Here is a 21,740-nt window from a genome sequence, read left to right on the forward strand (position 1 = left end):
TGTTTAGAATTATCTGCTATAACGTCCAAAGATTAGCTTCCGCAGTCATTCCATGAACATTGTGCAACGAAGTGCTTTAAGAGGCCTAGGCCCTTCCACAAAATATAAGTGCCTCGAAAATTTCGCGCTATATACGGTATAACCATGCATTACCTACTACTACCCACCTTTGTCGAGGTTTGGTCTGAGCTTTGCAGCAAGTTCCTCGTGTCCGAGCTCACGAAGGTGGTGTATAACTGTCTTATATGTCCTCTCTCCAGTCAAAGCAAATCTTTTGATGTTCTTGTCTAGAAGCAGCTTTTCTAGAGCATCAGAGTCTTCCTCAGTCAATGGAGAGCCTGCAAACACAACCAGCAATGTTTACACAGCGGACAATAATTAAGAAACACCGAACGATGGCACATTTGTGCATTATTGGCTAGTGATAACATATACTTCAGCTTTAACATTTGCAGACAATCAGAATCACTGATTCAATAGAACAATGAACACTATATACAGGGAAATAGGACATGTGCTCCTGGAAACTGTGTGTTAATTAAGTGTTCTGAGGTCAGGACAAAAGAAAAACTATGCTAACAAATGCCATCTATATCGGATATTATCAAGATCAAAATTGATTCTGCCAGGATGTGGGGAATCAAAAATCGATTGTCTCACACGTGGAGATAAGCGTGCATGCGCATTATAGATCCACTGGGATAAGGGATGTCGATCTGCAAGAGGTTAATAGCTAGCTCCTTTAGCAGACAGACTATTGTAGCTAATAAGCTAGCGCTCTATAGCGTAAAAGGCTACTCATATAAGTTCAATAGAAACTTTGTGCGAAGAAATGATGCTACGAAAACTTTTCGATGTGCTAATTTGAAGATTTGAGAGAGAAAACTATACAATGATATAATTATCATTGCAAGTGCAAAAAACATTTGTGAAGGGTAGGGTTGGAAGAGCATGCGCATGCACTGAAGTAACAAAAAGTTCGAAAACAAGACTATGGGTTGGTATAGTCTTTGCATGCTCCAACTAGTTGAAGGTGGGGCTCAATCTTTGCGATCTTTAACAGTTGGGTCCAGCATAGCCTTGATCCCAGGCCGAGTTTTCGCTTTTATAACGGTTAGGCGAACAACTAGGCCTGGTACTATAGTTGTCTGTGCATGCGTCAGTCGTTCGTCAGATTCTGACGAATGGATATTCTCGTGACATTTATATTTGCGTACTATCGTGTACTATAGAAGTCAGTTCCCGTTTTATTCAAGACTGAACAACAAGCTTAGAGAAGAGGTATAAAGCTTTATCAAGCTTGTTAAGGTCAGATATTTTTGTGTGGGCCCTATGCTATCAAGTCTTGTTCATGTTTGGAAAGATCTAGGTAGACTATAGTTTCACCATTGATCTACTTTTAATATGGTGGATCAAGTGAAGGGTGTGAGCTAGAGAACTTGGTGCTGCCATCATCAGCTCGTCGACAATGACACTATAACCTGTTTAATACGGGGAAATTTAAATATGTAGATCTACGCGTATTTAGAATGTCTACTTCTCTGTACAGGAGCAATGGCTAACATCCAGCTATCTCAACAGTGCTCCTCTTGGCTATACTAACGGACGAGACTGGACAGTTTGAGGTAAGGGTTTAACCGTCTTTGCTTTCTGATTCTTTTTTCACAAAATTAATGTTTTTTTACACTTTTTCTTCACAGGTACCAGCATAGATTTAGATCAGTAGGTGGCTATGATAAAAAAGGAGATTTTTATTTGCACTGTTCAGTTTGTGTCTGTTACGATAATTATCATAAAGTTCTTTTGGTCTTGTACATGACGTATGCATCATCATAATTATAGGGGCTCTTGTAAATTCACTTGCGAGCATTAGCTGGAGCGTAAGAATTGACAGTTCAAAACACTACTGTTGCTATGGACTAAGATAAGAGGGGTGTGGCCATGCTTTCTGCTATGTCTGAGCATGCTCAGTAGGAAAACAACTGATGGCGACCTGACCTCTGCACCTATTAAAAAGAGGGCGTAGTTTCCACCCTAGCAAATTTAACTTCGAGGGAAAGTGATTAGTTTGGGACGTACTCAAGACAACAGAGGTCTGTAATACCGTAATTGATGTAATTACAGCGCCACCATGCGCCATGTCAGCATCAGCATAATTTTTTAGGTCCTAAAAAAGCGCCAACCGTTGTTGAAATTATTTTTTTCTGGCATTTATAAAAAGGCTTATTTGAGACATCAAGACAATCATCCTGCATCTTTGACTTCCTTCACTAATTCTAAACTGTTACAGTTGTTTAACCCATAGCTACAGTCAATGAATGTTGTTCACAAATCACTCAGATCTCAACGGTGCAGCTAGCTAGTGAAACTGAGCTAGACCACGCCCATTTTCTCAAAAAATTCTATACTAGCTGTTAAACATAAGCGCCACCATAATTTGGCGCCAGCTTGGGCCGGCTGAGCGCAATTTTTTGTGCTCTAAAGATGCGCCACTCAAAAGTGGAATTAATTTTTTTCTTGCGCTATAATTACATCAATTACGACATGTGACTAGTTTGTCCTATAGTTCTCTAGACTAGCTTGCGGAAGAAGGTGAGGAGAAGATGAAGAAAAAGATGTTGTTTTTTCATGTTCTCATAACAGTTTCACAATTCAGTTTATATTTCGACAAATACCACAAATGATATCGGCAACAGATATAATATTATTATGAACTCAAAATAACTTTGTCTTGTGTCTTGGGTGAGATCCAGAGGGGGGGGCTTTTCCTGTTTTCGACCCAACCCTACTATTAGCACTACTGTGCTAATGATAGCATGTACAAAGTATTTTCTTCTCAGTTTCTTTTCTACTCAGTTATATACATACCGGTAGATATATTTATACACTTTCTTTGTGTGAAATTCGAAAGCAAATTTTTCATAATAGAAAAAACTTATTCCCCTTACACTCTTGAGCGAAAGCATAACATGGTGAGAAGGATTAGCACAGCGCATCTTGCAACACTCATTAGAGTTTTATCTATGGATTCTACGCATATTTTGGAGGCCGTTTAAATTTTAAGATCAGGAAGCTATTAGTGCATGTCAGTATGGATTGACTAATTACAATCTAGCTATAGAGTCATAATTATACATTAATATTTTGCTATAACTATAACTGGAATTAGACGGCAATCTAGTATCAGTAGGACAGTATATAGGGATGTGACCCGGCCAGCTCATGTACAATGCATAGCTAGGCCAATCAGGGGCGGATCCAGGAATTTTGAAAAGGGGGGGCAGTTTGAATAAAATTTTTACTAAAAAAAAGGTCAAAAGTTTTTTTAAAGCTCAATCAGTGTAGCTTTTCTGATCATGGATTGATTGATGACAGTATGACATACATAGTAGCAGGAGATAGCGGAAATGGATGGAATCATCTTGCTCTTCAGCTTCAAAAGTCTACACTAGAGATCGTCTGCATGCGATATGCTGCAATTGATTTCTGCTCTAAGCCACACCCACTTTGTGAGCTAGTTTTATTCGAGCTGGTCAGAAAGGGGGGGCACGTGCCCCTTGTGCCCTGCACTGGATCCGCCACTGCCAATGTATAGATCAGTTTGGAGGTAGCAAAGATAACCAAACGTCGCCACACCCAATTCCGCATTCTTGAAGCGTGACATTCCTGAGCGTCAGTGAAATACATACAAAGGGGATTTCTGAGATACGATGCAGTTATATAGTTGCCTCGCGCTTAGGCGAAAGCTTGGCAAAGAAATATGAAAATTCAAGAGGGAATTTTCTGCATAATTATAAGTATAATAATTATATACACAGAATGTTGCCTACTTTTTTGAGCCTTTGATTTCTTCAAGACTTCATTTAATCCACTCTCATACAAGACAGTAAAGAGTTTATCTCGAGTAGCATCTTGTCCATTTCTTCGCTTCCACTCGTAGAAAAACTGATAAATTTGCTCTTTTAGGTCTCGTTCATGGGTGTATTCAATTGATTGAATGTTAGTTTCCGTAAAACCAAGACCTCTGGCTAGGACCATCCAATCTGGTCCAATGTGGTCAGAGATTTCCCTGATGAGTGCATCCACTGACTCTACAGCATGATCAACATCTGATGAGAAGGATAGTGCACATTTGTTAAGCTCTTCAACAATTTCATCATGTCCTTGGTGCTCCTCACTGGTATTAAATAAACAATCGTAGAGTAGGTCAAAACCATTTTCACCTCCATTTCTTTTTATTAGTTGGATAAGATTAGTTATCTTAGTTAAATTGTCAAGATACGGCGATTGTACGGAATCGACGTCAGCCATATGTACCAGACGATATTTTAGCAAGTATGGAAGGAGTGTGGATATGCTAACAAAGAGTGTAAGGCTAGGGAGACACTCTTTAAAGACATCTTCAGTCATGTAACGTTCAATTAGGGAAGTATCTGAAGATAAAAGAAAAAAGTGGTTATACAGCCTGCTAAAGACAAAACGAATCGTATACCGTACCCTCGCGAAAGTAAGCCCATCCCCTCTTTTGCTTGCACGAGGGTATTTTGACTCGACACACCCACACAGAATGTAGAGTTTGAGTATGCATGCGCAGTAGCTAAATGCCACATGTTTACATTAATTAGTGTAGAAAAGCAAGTTATAGGTAGTATAGCTAGTTAGACTAATATACTCCTTGCTGGACCAAGACTAGAAATATAACTTTCTCTGTGTGGATCTGTTTGCCCTTTAAAAGATGTCAATGCAAGGGAACAACTATAGTCCTATAATTATGCTGAGAAAGGGAACAATTAACAATCTGATATCACCCAGGCCAATTTTTCATGTTACCTTGCCTTGGTTTTCTGAAACAAAGTACCTGATAGCTCTGTAGGAATATAACCTAACATCCTTCGGCTGCTACATCTGACGAGCAACGAATAGAGTCAGAGTCGGCTATTTATTCATTTTCATTCTTATCATGCTTTAATCATACAGTGGAACCTCCGAATAACGGACAAGTTGGTGCAGGGGGTTTTATCCGCTATTCAGAGGTTTCCTACATTGGGAGGCTAGGGTTACGTTATCTCAAATGTGTTTAATGAGATAATAATGACTTCAAATACACAAATATGATGAACTGAATCAGTATACATGTAGCCGTTGTCTTGGGAACAGATCAACTACCACAAATTAATTATTGTAAAATGCAAGTGGACTGTCGTCACATGACAGTGAGTGAGAGAGACAACGGTGAACTGCAGCAGACTGAATCTCAACTGTGCATGCACACATGACAAGAATATACGTAGCTAAATAGTCAGTCACAGCAGTCCTCTTGCTAAAGAGTGTTTTTAAATAGGAGCATGACCAACAATGTCATCCTGTTTCAAGTCCACACTGGAACTGCTGTAGAGCAGCAGGCATATAGGGGATACCATTCTTGTAGATCTATATTGACTATAACCACACCCTTCGTCCGTTATAGGAGGTTAATTCTTGCACTAAATGCGTTTCGTGCAAGGGCAATGTTCGGAGTTTAGAGGTGTCCGCTATTTAGGATTGCAAGTACACTAGTTAGATAGTAAAAGCAGATTAAATGCTCTGTCCCCTAATAAGCATAAACTTCTTGCAGAAAAGGGTGGGCGTATTTTTGCGAGGGTATAAATTATAATAGTGTGATTTCTATCGCAAAAGGCCTATAATTATACTGTACGTTTACAGCCTCTAAAGTCAAAGTTATACCTGATTGTTTCATATACAAGAGTACTTGTTGAACCTCCTCCCAGCTTGGGTTGTGATGAGCGTGGAACCATTTTCTGATCACCTCCATTAGTGCTGCATCTGTGTCTCGGTGGTACTGTACTGTTATGGTTTCTAGCACATCACTCTCCAAGTTGAAGAGCATCCCTACTCTGTACCACGAATTGGACCATGGGATGAGCTCAGTAAACACGTTGTGAACGGTAACTGTGCCAGCACCTATAATTATACAAACATAAAATTAATATCATAAATTTGTAACTTACCATTACGTAAAACATCATTGATAAACCAAATGTCTTGAACAGAAAGAAGTGCAAGTATTTCATTTGTAGCAGAACATTTCCAGTGACCCTCTGTGCTAGGAACGATCATGTGTGTGTAGTTAACCTGACCACATGTACAGTGAAACCCCACAACAGGAAAAGCTTGGCCAGAAATGTGAAATGCTTCCGCGGCTTTGTTGAAACCATTAACAATTGCTGCTCTGATAGATGGTAGAATTTCATGATCTTGCATTGAAGTGACATAAACAGTCATTTCAGCATCTTCCTGTCTATACAAAGTAATTAGAACATTCAGTCCGGGTAAAATGAACTGCACACAGTTTTTGAAAACTCGAAATTGAGGAGCCTTAATTTTCCATGGCCATGGGTGACGATTGCACTGTGAGCACAAGTAGCACATTATGTACTCAAACATGCCACGGGATAATGAATACTGGATCACAAGTGGAGCAACTTTGGTGTCTTTTGCACTGAAAATAGAGCTGAGAGTTTCAACACTGACTTCTTCCCTCAGTAAGCATGGCATCAAGAATAACGAAGTAGTTTCCAACTCAGTTAATATATGTAAATCTCTGAAGAGGGAAATAGCTTCTTTACATGTGAACAATCCTCCAGCATACATTTGTTCACAAGCTTCAAATGCAGTGAGGGGAATAATAGCTCCTTGATTATGTTGCATGGCATAAAGATTTATCTGTGCAATCAATTCGATCAATACGGTCGAATCTTTAAATATCACATTTGGAAGGACATTGCCATAATAAAGAATCAAGCCACTCATGTGCAAGTTAAGTAAAGCAATTTCAAGATCAGTAATAGATAGTTTGAAATTGGTGGCAATAATCAATACTTCTTGTTTGCTAATAAATGACCGATTGTATTGTTGCATAACTTTCTTGATAGCGTGACCAAGCATATGCCAGGATAGAGAGACCTGCTTCAGTTCAATCAAAGCCAACGATGATACTAGATGCTGCTCAATGTTTTCTATCTCTCTCCATGCTTTTCCGACTTCAAATATTGCTTGTTTTCCATCCTCACCTGTAATGAACTTTGCCTGTCCATTGTCCCTAAAAAGAATCTCACTCATTCTCTCATTAGTTTCAATCGACTTAACTTCTGCGTGCTTTCCAACAACTAGCAATTTTGTTGCTAGTACACTGATGTCTTTTATTAGTTGCTTGCTAGTGAGAGATACTTGTCTAGAAACTGACATTTCCTGAAGGAATATTTCTTGTTCAAGATGTTGGCTCATACTAATAGAGTTAATGCCTATGGCAATCCCTTGAAGGAAAATTGGTAGTACATCTAACAACCAAACATCAGAGCAGCATACGCAATTAATAATAGTCAAATTATCGAAATCTGTTGTAAGCGATCGATCACGATTGACCATTAGTTGCAAAATTTTCTCAGAAGAGACACATTGTAAGAGACTTTTCATAGGTATTGGCTCATAGATTAGAATATGATGCTGTGGGGAATTTCCAACATGTATCGGTCTTGATACTTCTTTACCAACAGATTGAATAGGGTTTTCTTCAGGATTTTCACTTGATGCTTCTTCGGGTCTTTGTTGTATAGAATGTTCATCTAACTCGTCCTTTTCAGCTTGAGCAAGCACCATTTCCAAATCATTTGATGCTTTGGGTCCTTGTTGCATAACATTTTTATCTGACTCATCATTTTCAGCTCCTTTTGGAGTCTGAACAAGCACTGTATCCACATTGCTTGATGCTTCTTTGGATGACCTGTCATTTTTAGCTCTCTTTGGAGTCTGTACTGCAGCATTACAAGCAAATAACATATCCAAATCGTCATCTTGTAGAGTTTTAAAACGTTCACCACTGACAGTGTAGCAACTAAATTGAAAGTTAGCTGGTCCAGGTTGAATGGAATCCAATGAAAGTGTTGGCGTAAACTTTTTATCCATGATCATTTGTTTGCAAGCATAGACATCTGATTCTGGCAGTCCAGTAAAAAGGATTGTTGTGAACCGCACACCAAATTTGCTTCCTTGCATTGCAGCTCCAAATCTAGCCTCAGCATCTGCAATAGGAATTAGTATGGGCAGTGTAGTAATACCAAAATAATTGTACTTAGTTACCTTTTAGAGTAGCTATCTTTGGATGATGTTCATCGGTCAACCATATTTTGTGGGCAGCAGTGAGCTCCATTTGTTTGCCAGTATGTTCACCACATGGTACATGGTTATCAGTTGCAAATGGCAAATATTTGAGAAAGTGGATGCTAGATGAATGTTCGGAGCAAGAACACACAAATGTTAAGCGCATCGATTTCGTATTGATAACTCTTTGCAGCTGCACATTCAGAGTGGATACAATTTGAAGACATAGGTCAAGATGGGGAATATTGTTATCATTAAGTCCATCAAAGTGAGCTCGAACACAATCAATAAACTCAGTGAATACAAGCCGAAACTGGTTATTAATTTCAAACGACACCATGTTCTTACAATTTATAAAATCGGGTGACAGTTTCCATATTATTCTGCCTTTTTTGATTCCAGAAAGTACGGTCATTAGTCTTGGAAAAAAACCTGGTGGTATAAACTTAGAGATTGGGACCAAAAACAGTGGTGCCACTTGTAAATCGGCTGGTAATACAGAACAGGCTGAAATTCTTGTACCAAATACATGCTGATGATTAGGTAGTGCAGAACAGGCTGAAATTCTCGTATGAAATACATGCTGATGATTAGGACAAATGGGAAGCACTTGGAGCATAGACGGAATAAAGTAGCTTTCCAGTAAAGGCATATGCATTGCTAAATGGTGTTCATCAAAGAAGTTTAGAATCCATGATAGCGGGAGACCAGTCTTACTACCCTCTAGAAGCTTTTTACCAACTTGAACATTCAGAATACCCCGTGTTTGAAGACTCTTCCATTGCTTAGGATGATCAATATACACTTGGGGATCAAGAATAGTTCCAAGAATGGAAAGTAGGTTCTTAGGCTCAACAAAAACATATTCTTGGAGCCTTTTCTTATCGTGATACCATATGAAGATACCAAGTTCATGAAAATAACAGAGAGCTGCTCTAAGGTCTGTTTTACACTTTTTAGCTATTTCACTAGCTTTTTCAAATGTCACAATTCCTGTGCAAGACTGTTGTAAACGTGATTCTCGTTCTAGATCAATCTTGAAAGCAATCCATTTCCTAGGTATCTTTGCTTTGGCACTCTTTGTGCAAGAAACTATTTGCTCTCGCAAAGTTTTCATTCCAGGATCATCATACTTTGCTCCTGATTGTGTGTTGTCTATCTCAAACATAAAAGAGTTGGGTGTAGAAGCTAAAGGCAAGATTACCTTTTCATGAAAGTTCGTTCCTAGAGAGTTCAGATTGAGTTTTAACTGAAGGAGCATTTGATCCAAGTCTTGCTTGTCATCTATTTTAATCTGATCTTTAAAAGTACCGATAAATGCTATTTTAGGAAAAACCGTTCCGCTAGCTAATTCGAATACTCTCTTCTTTAATATATCTGGAAGGTTGCTGAGATGCACATCCAGTGAATTAGAGTCTAAGAAGGAAAGACATCGATACAGGTAATCAGTATATGTGTAAGGAGACTCTCTCTCTATTTCAAGTGGGCAGGTAGGTCTAATGGAAGCGTTAGAATTTTCCAACAAATCACAAAGTCGAACAACAATACCATAAATGGATCTAAATTTGGCGAAGCAAGGAAGAAGATCTTGAAACATTGGTTGCCCTCCTGTATCCCAGAGAGTTAGATAAATATTATCTGGGTTGCTCTTATAAACGCTGTCGTACTTCTTAAATACCACGGCGCTTTTCTTGGAGTCTATTGTACTTTCAAATGTTTCTTGGTATAGCAGCTCTTGCTCCATTATTATTGTGCTTTTCTCCTTATCATTAAAGGGAATGTTCTGAAGATGCTTTCTGATGGACGTCTTTCCAACTCCCGTGTGCCCAATGAGAAGCATGTGCAAATGTGGTACCTCCAAATATTCAGAATCTGCTAGTTCAAGAGTAGCTTTCATTTCCAGTCTGGTTTTCTCCAACTCTAAATCGTATGAATAATTAGATAATTGCTGTTTACTTATATAATATGATTTATAATTACTTACCTAGTATGTGTTCTAGTTCTTTGGCAACATCTGCTGTTACAGTACTTGAGGAGCCTAGTTTATCGTCTGGGAACCACCTGTGCTTGAAAATGTTGAAGAGAATGTGGTTTTCAGGTAGTTTGGAATTGCTGTTGCACTGTTTACGATGGACCATCAAAAGAAGACTATCGTTGAGCCAATTCAAGCTAGGTAACTCAGGTTTGATTTTGGGTTCCAATTGATGGAAGTATGATTGCTCATATATAGGTAAAAACATAGCTTTTGTGTCATTAGTACTAGATTTGTGTACAAACAGAGATTCTGTAGTCAATTGAAGGGTAATACTTGACGAGAACCCAAGAACACTAATAGCAGCATTCGATAACAATGACAGCTGTTGTATTTCAGATATGGCCTCAGATGAAAAGCAATACTCTTTTAATGGCTGCTGAACTTCAAACAAGATAATGGGGTGGAAAGAGAGTTTAGTATCAATATGAACACATTTTGCTGGCATTACATTGGGCTTATTCTTTTGCACATCTTCAATGTATTTGCTGAATTTCAGTATATCACTTTTGCCATTGTATACTAATGCCATATATTGCTGTCCACCGTGAAGAGCTTTCCAGAGCGAGCATGGAGACACGTTTAGATCCATTTTCTCTTGTAGTTCAAGTTTACTTTCACAAATAGTGTTGAGAATTTGGTTGTAGGTTACTTCCACTTCAGATCCAGGACCTACAATAAATTATTAATTTATATACTGATTCAATAATTTACTTACCTGTAAAGGTGTATTCAAGGTCTGTGGTATCAATATCTGCCTCTTCTCTATCACTTGTCTCATAGTCTACTTCACTACATGTACTGCTGATCTCACCCAGCTCACTATTATCGAGACTAGACACAGAACCTGCATGCAGAACGGGACATTAGAACTCTGTTGGCTAAGACTGTCTATAATGTATACATTTGGATAGCTAGAAAGTTGACAAGTTGACAATCAATAAAACATACTAACAATCTCATACCTGTGTCTTTCAGTCTAACTTCTTCTGAGTCAACTTCGAGTAGATTTTGCTCCATTATAATAACTTTGAGGAAGCCATGGGCCTTGAGCTGAGATTTCTGATACTTTGACAGCTGGCGGATTTCCCTAAAGTAAGGAGGTGCTCCGAATACAAGCTCAGTACAGCCTTGTCTCGCTTGTTTGAAACATACATGGTAGTTCGGTGAGCCGAGAATTTTAGCAAATACATATTTCAGATGTTTGATAACTGCATGCGAGAGCTGTTCATACTTGAAGTCTAGTTTGCACTTCACTTTAACTTGGTGTTTTGGCCAAGGACCCTCATCGTGCAGATAGATAAAGCAACGCTGACTAACATACAATTTAAATTTAGCTTTGTAGTCATCCAAAACTGAATCACTGCTAGCAAACAGATATTTAGTTCGTAGATGTTCAATCAATTCATAATCAAACCATGAACAGTATTGCTGTTTTGTCAAATAGATTCCAATATCATCAAAACTTTCGAGACCATCCAAGCAATCTGAAACTTGTGAGCTGGTCGATGGGAAATACCATTTACGCTTTAAAATGTACTTCAAATAAATAATTAATTTCTGTATGTCTACAGACCTCTCTAGCATGTGATTAAATGTGTCCATCACTAACTCGCAAAAACTTCTGTGCAGTTTTGTTGATTGGTGAAGCAACTCCATTTCAATATAGTCGATATCGTCCGAAGGAATTCCATAGACTTCTAACTTAGGAAATGGAAAAGCTTTAGGATTAGGGCAGGTCTCTCCAGTGATGAAACCATACACAGTGCATTGCCCACACCCACACTCAAATTGCAGGCGAGGTACTAGCTGCGATCCCAATGATGAAACAGATTCAGTTGCATGATCACTAGATGTAAATGATTCATTTGTATCACTAAGGTCTGATGATAAAGACTCTCGAGTCAACACTCCAATGCTCTGAGTCTCTGTACACATAATTATAGCAATTCATTACTACTCTCAGACTGCACATTTAAATTTCATGCATTCATACACTCTATATAACCTACCATTTTTTTCAGCCAAATACTGACAGACGTTTCTGGCTATCTCTCCTTTCTCCAGCTTTATTAAAATTTCTAGTAGAGCTAAAAATGTTGCTTTGAAAGAATCGTGTCCTTTCCACAGAGATAAACACTTGATCATCGCAACTTGGCTGCCTCTTGAATGCATAATTTTTTCCACGTCATCCTTTTCAGCTGAACTTAGGTTCATTAGGTCGAAATATAATTCAATCTTTTCAAAATGTTTAGCCAAGAGGGTGATATCATCTTGTCCTATTTCACAATTGAGTTGATGTTCAGTTAGACAGTATCTCTCCATAAGCACTAAAGAAAGGTGAATATTGGTATAATATATACGTACATTCGTAAACCAATATATACTCATGTTACAAATCGTATAATACCACACATGCAGTTTAGGCAGTACTATAGTAACAGCTGTCGTCTCTGTTGACGTAGTATTTGCTTGTAAGAATTACCGCCTCTTTGTAGAAAGGTCAAAATATGAGACAAAGCCTATAATTATACCCCTAAAATCATAAATATTACAAATCGTCTAGGTGATCTAGTGATCTAGTAACATTTCCCGTCCCTCCTATGCAATCATCTCAAGTAGAATGCATATTCATTGTGCTAACCTTGCATGTTAAGCGGACGTGGCGTACTATATTTTGAAGGTCGGGATGTCTCCATGGTTGTGAACGCAGAAGCACCAGAGGTATCTCGCTTCTGCTTCTTTAAATCACCATCATTCACAGTTAGACTTAGCACAGATTCTCTGCTGTCTTCCAATACAGGCAGTTGGTCTGGTGGCCAACCAGCTGTACATTGGAAACAAGTTTGTAGTTGCATAATCATAGGTGATGAGATTGAAAGAGATGGACTATACATCATTGTCACAATCCATGTTGCGTCTCTTTTTTCATTAAAATAATAATTGTCATTTGCTTCCTTCTAATATTATGATCATATCATAGATACATGCATGCATGGTAGATACAGACCTATTACATGTTGAGAATGAGATACATTCACACTAGATAAGACCTATTTTGAGTTTATAATGATAGTATTGTCGGCCAGATCTTTTTTTTTTATATTTATCAAATAAAAATAATGAAAGTGACAAGAATATCACCAATAAATAACACAAGTTATAGCCTGATGCACTCATGCAGACATTACAGGACCACTATACACTTAATATGCACAAAAATGTCCTAACACATGCACCCAAAGAGCTTGCACATGCGACTCTCATTTTCCAGTTAATGGACTTTGCTAATGATGGTCATGTCTTTACAGTGCATATTTATATATATACATGGCATGACTGAGCAGTATGCCTAATTTTTTATAAGATGAACTAATTAACTTATCCGTGTCATCTGTCATATACAACTCAGATTGCGGTTTTTTACTTATGGTTTCCAATCCATCTCTTTATACTATCCTTTCATACAGTGATACTGATGGCATGTACTTTTGTACAATGCATGCTAATGAACTTACACAATGGTACAGTTTGTGAGAGCTCTTCCTCTGCTGAGAGATACTCGGTAGATGAGTTGGAAGATGAACAATCTAGAACCAATGACACAGTGATTGTAATAAATGCCACCATATACAGGCAACTTTCAGTCAATTTGTTGCCTATGCGCAAATTTGAAAGCAGCCCGCATGCAAATCTTTGCATACAATACTTGTACCCTGACCTCTATAATGTTGTTGTTGCCTATTAGCTCTGTATTACAGTGGTAAAATCCAGTGCGGGCATAGTTATATAATGAACTCGCTGAGAAGAAAAGACTTATAAGAAAATTGATTTTTCCAGGATCTGTAGTTCAGTGTATACAATATCTAAGAAGAAAAGACCTGTGTACATGCATATTGTTATCTGTTATAATCTTTATGGTAGTGTTTTGTGGCTTAGCTACCAGGCCCTAAAGAAAAAGATGATTCTGCCAAGAGGATGGATCTGGATCTTGGATATTATTTTCCCACACATGGGGAATGAGCGCGCATGCGCATTACATCCACAGAAAATTAATAATTAAAGGGTGTGTCCAAAGAGATCAATTTCACAAAACTAGAGCACTAAAGTGCAAACCCTCAGCCGGCTGGTGACATGATTAAGAAACCATATAATGCAGTGCATGTATAGTGATGAGCTGTGGATCACAGCAAACAAGCTTGAGTCTCAGAGATGTATGGCTCCTGAGAAGACGGGACTAATCGATATAGTATAAATGAGTAATATTGCTTGAATTTGTGAATCAGTATTAAATGAAAGCACCGCAGGTGCTGATGCCTCGATGGAGATGCCAAAGCTACATAACATAAAGCTACTATTTTGCAAAAACTCAGAGAGTGGGTAATGATCGACCATGATTGTTGTTAAAAACGATTGATGCCAAAAGTTCAAGTCTAAAATTAATGGCTGCATTAGCAGAGCCTTGCAGCTCTCTTCTCACTCTTGCAGCTACCAATAGCTAGCGTTCTAGTGCAGAGCTAACTACTAAGTAGAGTAGCAACACTCGGTAAACAAGTTTGACTACGTGCTCTTCTGAAAAGGCTGCAATGGCATTCCAAGTAAGCAAAACTAGCAAGAACGAAGCATTATTTTGCAAATCCACGAATTAAAATCCAAGCAAACATGACTAGAAGCCTATAGAAACTCTTACTTGCACTTGATTCATCCTTGAGCAGCTGTAGCAGTCCACACACACAGATACACAAACACACTACCGTATACCTCGCTTGCGCATGCGCACCGAGGCATAATGACAGCCATTTTAAGAGCATGATATCTAGCCAGTGCATGCATATAGCACACCTGTCATGCAGAGGAATTAAGGGAGCTAGAGCTGAACAGTGTGAATAAAAGTAACACCTCAGGCTCTGGAAAAGCACTGCACTGATTTTAGGCGCATGGTTTCTTAGCCACACTTATCTATTATTTGGCCACAACGGCAATTGCTGAGTCATTAAAGATGGCGGAATTGTCTATAGATAAGATAAGTAGAGACTGAGAGGTCATCTGCCTCGTGGAAGCAGTCGCAAATCTGAAGAAGCGCTTTGTAATCCAGGTTGTTTGTTTGGAAACCCTGTGCAGAATGTCCTGGAGATGGCTGTACTTGCAAGAAACTTACTTACTTACTTACTTACTCACTTACTTCAGACAAAGAGCAGTGAAACATCAAAATAGTCATTCATTGAAACGTTCATGGATTATGAAATGATAGATACAAAGAGGGAAAAGACTAAATAAACTATCTATCCAGCCAGTTTCTTGAGATGGCCTTTCGTTGCAGAGATAGAAGAGTTTGAACATGAGTGAAAATATGTGAAACACGGGAAAACCCATTCATTTGCCAATCCTATGTAAAACCTACTGGTTTACTAATGCTCCCATGAGAAAACATATAGCTTTGTGCATTAATTTTGCTACTGAAGTGCGTGGGTGTTGGATACTCCTATTCATGTACTCTTGTAAACATTTAGTGACTAATGCTAAAACAGTTTACCCTTACAAAAGCTAGTAAAGGGTGCATCAAATAACCCGCTATGGTACGTATAATAATATAGTGAAAGTATAGCCCTATTAGTAGGCAAGGCAATGAATAAATTAATGTTATTCATTGCTTTACAAATGCAATTAAATCCAGCACATAATTATGCTATAAGTGTAGAGCGCGCTTGAATGCAGTTCAAGGTGAGTGCACCGAGAGTTAATTAAGTTAGCTTAGGCTTGTGATAAGATTTTAGGGTATAGAACTATTACCTTGTAGAGAAGCCTGCCTCAGGGGGTAGACCTGAATACCATCGATGGTGATAGATAGAAAGCCGTTGTCTGCTAAGAAATTAAATACTTTTCCTTGCTTCACCTGTTCCTCTATTGAGCAGGCCAGAGAAGGAGGGACATATAAGATGATGGAGACACTGCTCTTGATACCACCTGCCACAAGCATAAATTCTTGCGGTAAGGAAAATCCTTTCGAAAAAAGTTTGTTAGTTGTCTTCACATCATACAAAGTACAGTCTTTCCATTTTTTGCGTACTGTAACGACTATTCGTTTCAACTTAACTATCGATTGTTTATTTGGCTTTGTGATTAAAAATGGCCAATGGTCAACAAAATCGCAAAGTTTCGTTTCATTTAGAAATGTTTCCCTTTCACTTTCGTACTCGGCTAGCTTCCTCAGCAAAGGATCGTCTGCTTCAGTGAACATAACTCGAACCACATGTTGGAAGAGCTCATAGTTTAAGAAATCCCAGAATTGATTTAACTTGCCCCACATCTTTGCGAGCGTGTTTGCTTTCTCAAAGCATTCTTCAACATAATTTCCTGCAATGTGCTTTAACGATACACTCATGCTCGTTATAATAGCATAGAAATCTTCTACACTAATGCCAGAGTTCTTAATTCGTCGATACCCTTCGTTAGTTATCAAATTAAAGATCTCCTCCAGGTGTTTAACTTGGTCATCCAGGCTTGAGTAATCTGACCCTGCATGTAATGAATTAACTGATTGTTCAGGTTACGAAAATCAATACTTACGTATACCAATTAGGCCAGTTTCTGATAAAGGAGACGAAAATTGAGTAGTAAGAGACTGCTTTCTGCTCGTCATTCCTATTGAAAAGCAAAAATTAAAAAAAGTGATCATTTGCTGTATAATTATCTTATATTTGGGTACCTATTCTCCACTCCTCAATCTTCTTCGCCACATCCTTACGGTCCACGGTTGGAGATCGGAGACAGTCACACACATCCCTCCATGAGAGGGGAACACCAGAGTGCAGACGTTTAATCAGCATTTCACGGAGACAGGTGTCAAGATTTTGGCTGTTTATTTCGCGGATCGCACTCAAGTCGTCACTATTGATGTTCAGCTTCAATCCAATATTGTACCACGTAGTACGAGCAGGATAGAGTTGATCATACAGTGGCGACACGTCATCACACATGTCTGTGTGTGTGTGGGTGTGTATGTGTGTGTGCGTGTGGGTGTGTATGTGTGTGTGCGTGTGGGTGTGTATGTGTATGCATGCTGTGCAACAATAGCTTGTAATGATTCCACTAACAAAATTCATGCCCTCATACACGATTTCTTGGAATGTGTTTTATTTGTTACACTGTACTTTCCCCCATGTTACCCCCATCCCCCATGTTGAGTAGGCCAAAGAATTTACTATAAAGAGAACAATACCTCAGTCCTGTGAATAAATTTAAAAGCTAGATGTATATATACCGTAGTTAACCGTCGAACCGCCCACATGTTTTGATGGCTTCATTTAGGCTATAATGGTGCAGGATTGGATCATAATAGCAAGCAAATACCTGGTGTAAAGTATAACTGGTATAAAGTATATCCAATACTGCACAGCTCTCATTTAGGGGTGGGCGGATTTGATTATGTGGCTACTGAACCGTGCAAGCGCCCATCCAGGAGTTGTGCTGGTACTTTATGTGAAAACTACACAGCTCATCTTCTGTATACAGTTACAGATCACAGAAGACACTCTGCCACAAGAGAGAAAGGGGCCTGAGCTGAAAGTAGACCATGTGTTCTGGTAGTTCAGAAGAAACAGTCTCATTGAACACTTAATGTCTGTTCTAGGATAGATCTAACTAGATCTTAGCTATATAGTCCTAGTAACTTTTAAAGTCTTGTTTTATGCACGTTTATGAGCTACAAGCTATTTAATAGCTCCACATATGCAGTGAAAATCTTGCATTGTGTTGACCTTTGACCCAATTATATGCATGCGCAATAGTGGGCGCTTCTACGATTGCAATTAGGCCTCTACAGGACTTTCAGGCAAAAGTAGGGGATGGGTGGTTCGACAGTTAACTACGGTACACACAAGTGATAGTAAACTGGCACAATTGGTCAACGTGTTGAGTTGCTGTGCAGCTACAGATCTGTTATTTTAGACTAGAGTTGCTTATAGACTAGAGGTGTTGCATGCATGTTAATAAAATAACACTTTCTGTTAGCATGCATCATGGGTCCAATCAGGAGTACATTAAGAGAGTATCCAAGTGTAGCAGTTGTAGTGTACCCCAGGTTACGGTAGGAGTATGTCATACCACGTCACTATCAGACCACATCTTAAGTGAGTGCGTAGGTGTAGTGGTTAATTACTTAAAAATGATATCAGCATACACACACATGGTCTGCTGTGGTTTGTACCTCCAGCCAACATTTAATTTTGGCTAACAGTTTATACAACTACAAGTGTTAGTGACGGATTCAGTCCTAGATGTAGAATGGAATGTGCGTGAGAGTTGGATACTCTTCTTGATATAATACTCCTGGTCCAATGAAAAGGTGTACATATATAATAGCTTCGACAACCCTAGAGAGTGGACTCAGCAGTAAAACAGTATATATCAGGCTTGGATCTGTAAACTTGCTCACTTTGTTGGAGAGCATAAGAATATTATATTGCTGGATGCTCTTCAACAAAGTGATTACTACGGATACAAGCCCCAAGTATACATAATCACTTCTGTGTAAAAAAATGCTGTTGCCACTCACGACGGAACGGTTACTAACATTTTTGCTTGAAACCACGCCCCGTGCATAACCTCTATAACGAGCTGCGCTCTTGTTATGTTTTGCTTTCGCTCAAAAAGTTATTAGAGTGATTAATTTTATCATAATTATAGCGGGTAATTTTTGAGAGGTAAAAAATTTGTTATTTTCGTGGTCACCGACCTCCACGATATTTTAATGTAGGTGTGGCTTATTGTAACGTATGAATGCAGTGCAGGCAATGAGATTTATAATCACGAAAATCACCGTTTTTCAATTTTTACCTCACGAAGTTATACGGTATAGAACTTGAGAAGTTAATAATTATAATGTTATGCTGACACTGAATCACACAGTTTTGTTTATAGAAAAGTCTATAATCGTGATGGCTTGATGATCTTCAAGGATAGAAGCCAGAGGAAATAGGTTATTGCGTGTTTCCTGTCAATGAATTTTTACCCCACGAAAATTATCCGCTACATGTATATATACGGTATAGAACTTAATTGAGAAGTAATTAGGCCAGTGTTCGTCAATGTCTTGTTTCTGGTTTGGAAATCACCTTACCACTAGTGAGGGAGGGAGGTTATCATTATTCATTATTGTGACATCACTTCCTGTAAAACCCCATTTCCTGTTAATTAAAATAACCACACTGGATACAATAAAACCACAAATATGACAAAGGAAAATCTTACTACCCTAATCTGCTTCAATCTATGCTATTTACCATGTGACACACCCACAAGTAGGTGTGGCTAATGAAAATAATGGAGTGATGTCATAATAATGAGTTTTTTGATGAGGCAGTGAAATTTGAGGAGGGAGGTAACCAGAAACAAGACATTGATTAACATTGGCCTTAGTATAGTAATTATAATGTTATGCTGACACTGAATCACACAGTTTTTTTTTTTTATAGAAAAGTCTATAATTGTGATGGCTTGATGATCTTCAAGGATAGAAGCCAGAGGAAATAGGTTATTGTGTGTTTCCTGTCAATGAATAATGAAAAAAGGGGTGGATTTCCAATGAGGTTAGTTCACAAGGCTGTATGCTGGCAGTGAATACGTGTATGCAGCTTGTAGCTCTTGTCTGGCTTAGCAATAGCTATAGCGCTGTAGTTCAAGGCTAACTCATAAGTTGAATAGAAACCTTACTATACTGATGAAGAAGCCTTCACTGTGAGTCAATCATAACTCGAGAAGGAAGCTTTAGTTTACTATAGTAACAAATTTACCACAAGAATGCAGATTATGGCTGCAATAATTGCACACGCGCAATGTTTACAATCACTGCGTGTGCATTATATCTCATTAGTTGTGGCTGCGCTCGCATGTACATTGTACTACCGTACTAGCGCCTATCCTCACGTACGAACGCACAATATCATTTGGGGGCGTGGCTTTCATTTAAGCGAGCTATTTAGCCATTACCGTAGAGGGTAAGCACTAAAACGTTCTATCTAGAGTTCCACGTGCAGGATAGGGCCTATATTTAGCATAGTTAACCATGATGTCATATTAACAAAATTTTGATCCATATTATGGTCTAGATTTTTCTAAACTGGGTGTGTCACAGCAAAACAAGTCTATAAATTGAACAACACAGGAAAAAACGTTCAGTAATATTGAAAAGCATTTCAAACAGCATAAAATGCAAGTCCCTAGCACTACTGGTTTTCTAGGCGGAACCATTTTTACTAAAAATGGCTTGCTGTACCTCTTCTGGGTGATATTTCTTCTTGATTCTTGAGGTAGGCACTAGTAGGATAGTGTTTTAAGTATAGCGAAGGACCCATGTCTCTACTGGCAGTAGTTTCATAGTTAGTTTTCCCTAGCAACAGCGTGTGGGCGTAGGTGGGCCAGCACCCTTTCTAAGATCTTAATATCATATCTTATCATCTTAATCTTCTATCATCTTGTTGCCTAAGAAATTCCGCATCATTTGGCATGTTGTATGGCTTCACTTGATACAGTTTGGTTATTGCATCTAATTAGTGTTCTTTGAACTCAGACTTCTCAAAAACATTTTTTAATGACTGTTTATAAATTATTCTCTCAAACAACAAATAAAATTATTGCCCAAGTAACACTACATCCTACAACATATCTCGTGATATGAACTAAAACATAGCTTCAAAAGAGTTCAAGGAATTTCTTAGGCAACAAGATGATATACAATTTTAGTCTTCAATGTTAATGGTTAGACACTCATTACAGTTTAACTAACAGCAGCCACTTCCTAAAAGTTGAGAATTTCTTCATTTTTTAATCAACTCAATCTCAGAAGCCATATTTTTTACAAAACCCAACATTTTTTCTAAGATGTTATCATACCATACATACACCAAGTTTCGTGCAATTCTGAAGACGTCACGTTTTAAATTTCGTTGAATTTATATGGAATGACCATATCTCTTAATTCTCTCAAGCTAGTTCGTCTGAGGCTCTACCGATTTTGTTGCAATTATAAAAGGATCAAGCTATTGGTGGTATTGGTGGTATGTAAACCCAGGAGAGCGAGTCAGTTTTACATGCCGTAAAACATAAGGCCACGTCATGTTTTAATTGACCATGGCATTCCTCTCAGCCCAGAGGAGGTACGACAGGCGCAGTGCAGCTCTAGCAATTAGCCTTTGCCTAATTACCCGCCCACGTTGTGTTGTTATTGCTAGTACAAGTGCAATTAGTGTGCACAGCGCCTGCCGGACCTCCTCCGACAGTATGTTTACCCGAAGACCTCTAATCAAGCCTTTACCTCTAAATAAATAATTGTTGACCTCTAAAAGTAGCGACAGTTGCGTTGATAATTATTTTTACTGCCGTGTCCTAAATGGAGGCAAATATAAATTTAGCTACACTCTATAGTCGGCCCAATAGAAAATACACGTTTTTAAGCGCGCTACATGCTACTCTCTATATGCGACATTCAATACAATTTTTCAACCTCCAAAATAACCAACCTCTTGCCATGCATTTAAATTAGGTATTGCACTGC

At 38.5% G+C, this 21,740-nt stretch overlaps 1 protein-coding gene across 1 annotated transcript in view; it reads right to left on the minus strand.

Moving 5' to 3' along the window:
• LOC135349152 (uncharacterized) overlaps positions 1 to 21,740 on the minus strand; it is a 29,647-nt gene that overhangs the window by 7,683 nt on the left and 224 nt on the right. Inside the window, exons 2-15 of the mRNA XM_064547682.1 lie at positions 16,896 to 17,168; positions 16,757 to 16,831; positions 15,980 to 16,705; positions 13,708 to 13,779; positions 12,834 to 13,016; positions 12,202 to 12,519; positions 11,155 to 12,117; positions 10,908 to 11,036; positions 10,142 to 10,861; positions 8,137 to 10,077; positions 6,009 to 8,078; positions 5,725 to 5,961; positions 3,831 to 4,433; positions 168 to 338 (exon numbers count right to left, since the gene is read on the minus strand). Coding sequence (XP_064403752.1) covers positions 168 to 338; positions 3,831 to 4,433; positions 5,725 to 5,961; positions 6,009 to 8,078; positions 8,137 to 10,077; positions 10,142 to 10,861; positions 10,908 to 11,036; positions 11,155 to 12,117; positions 12,202 to 12,519; positions 12,834 to 13,016; positions 13,708 to 13,779; positions 15,980 to 16,705; positions 16,757 to 16,831; positions 16,896 to 17,168 — 8,481 coding nt within the window. The remainder of the gene's footprint in view (positions 1 to 167; positions 339 to 3,830; positions 4,434 to 5,724; positions 5,962 to 6,008; positions 8,079 to 8,136; positions 10,078 to 10,141; positions 10,862 to 10,907; positions 11,037 to 11,154; positions 12,118 to 12,201; positions 12,520 to 12,833; positions 13,017 to 13,707; positions 13,780 to 15,979; positions 16,706 to 16,756; positions 16,832 to 16,895; positions 17,169 to 21,740) is intronic.

This window comes from Halichondria panicea, chromosome 1 (genome assembly GCF_963675165.1).
Source record: "Halichondria panicea chromosome 1, odHalPani1.1, whole genome shotgun sequence".
NCBI lineage: Eukaryota > Metazoa > Porifera > Demospongiae > Suberitida > Halichondriidae > Halichondria > Halichondria panicea.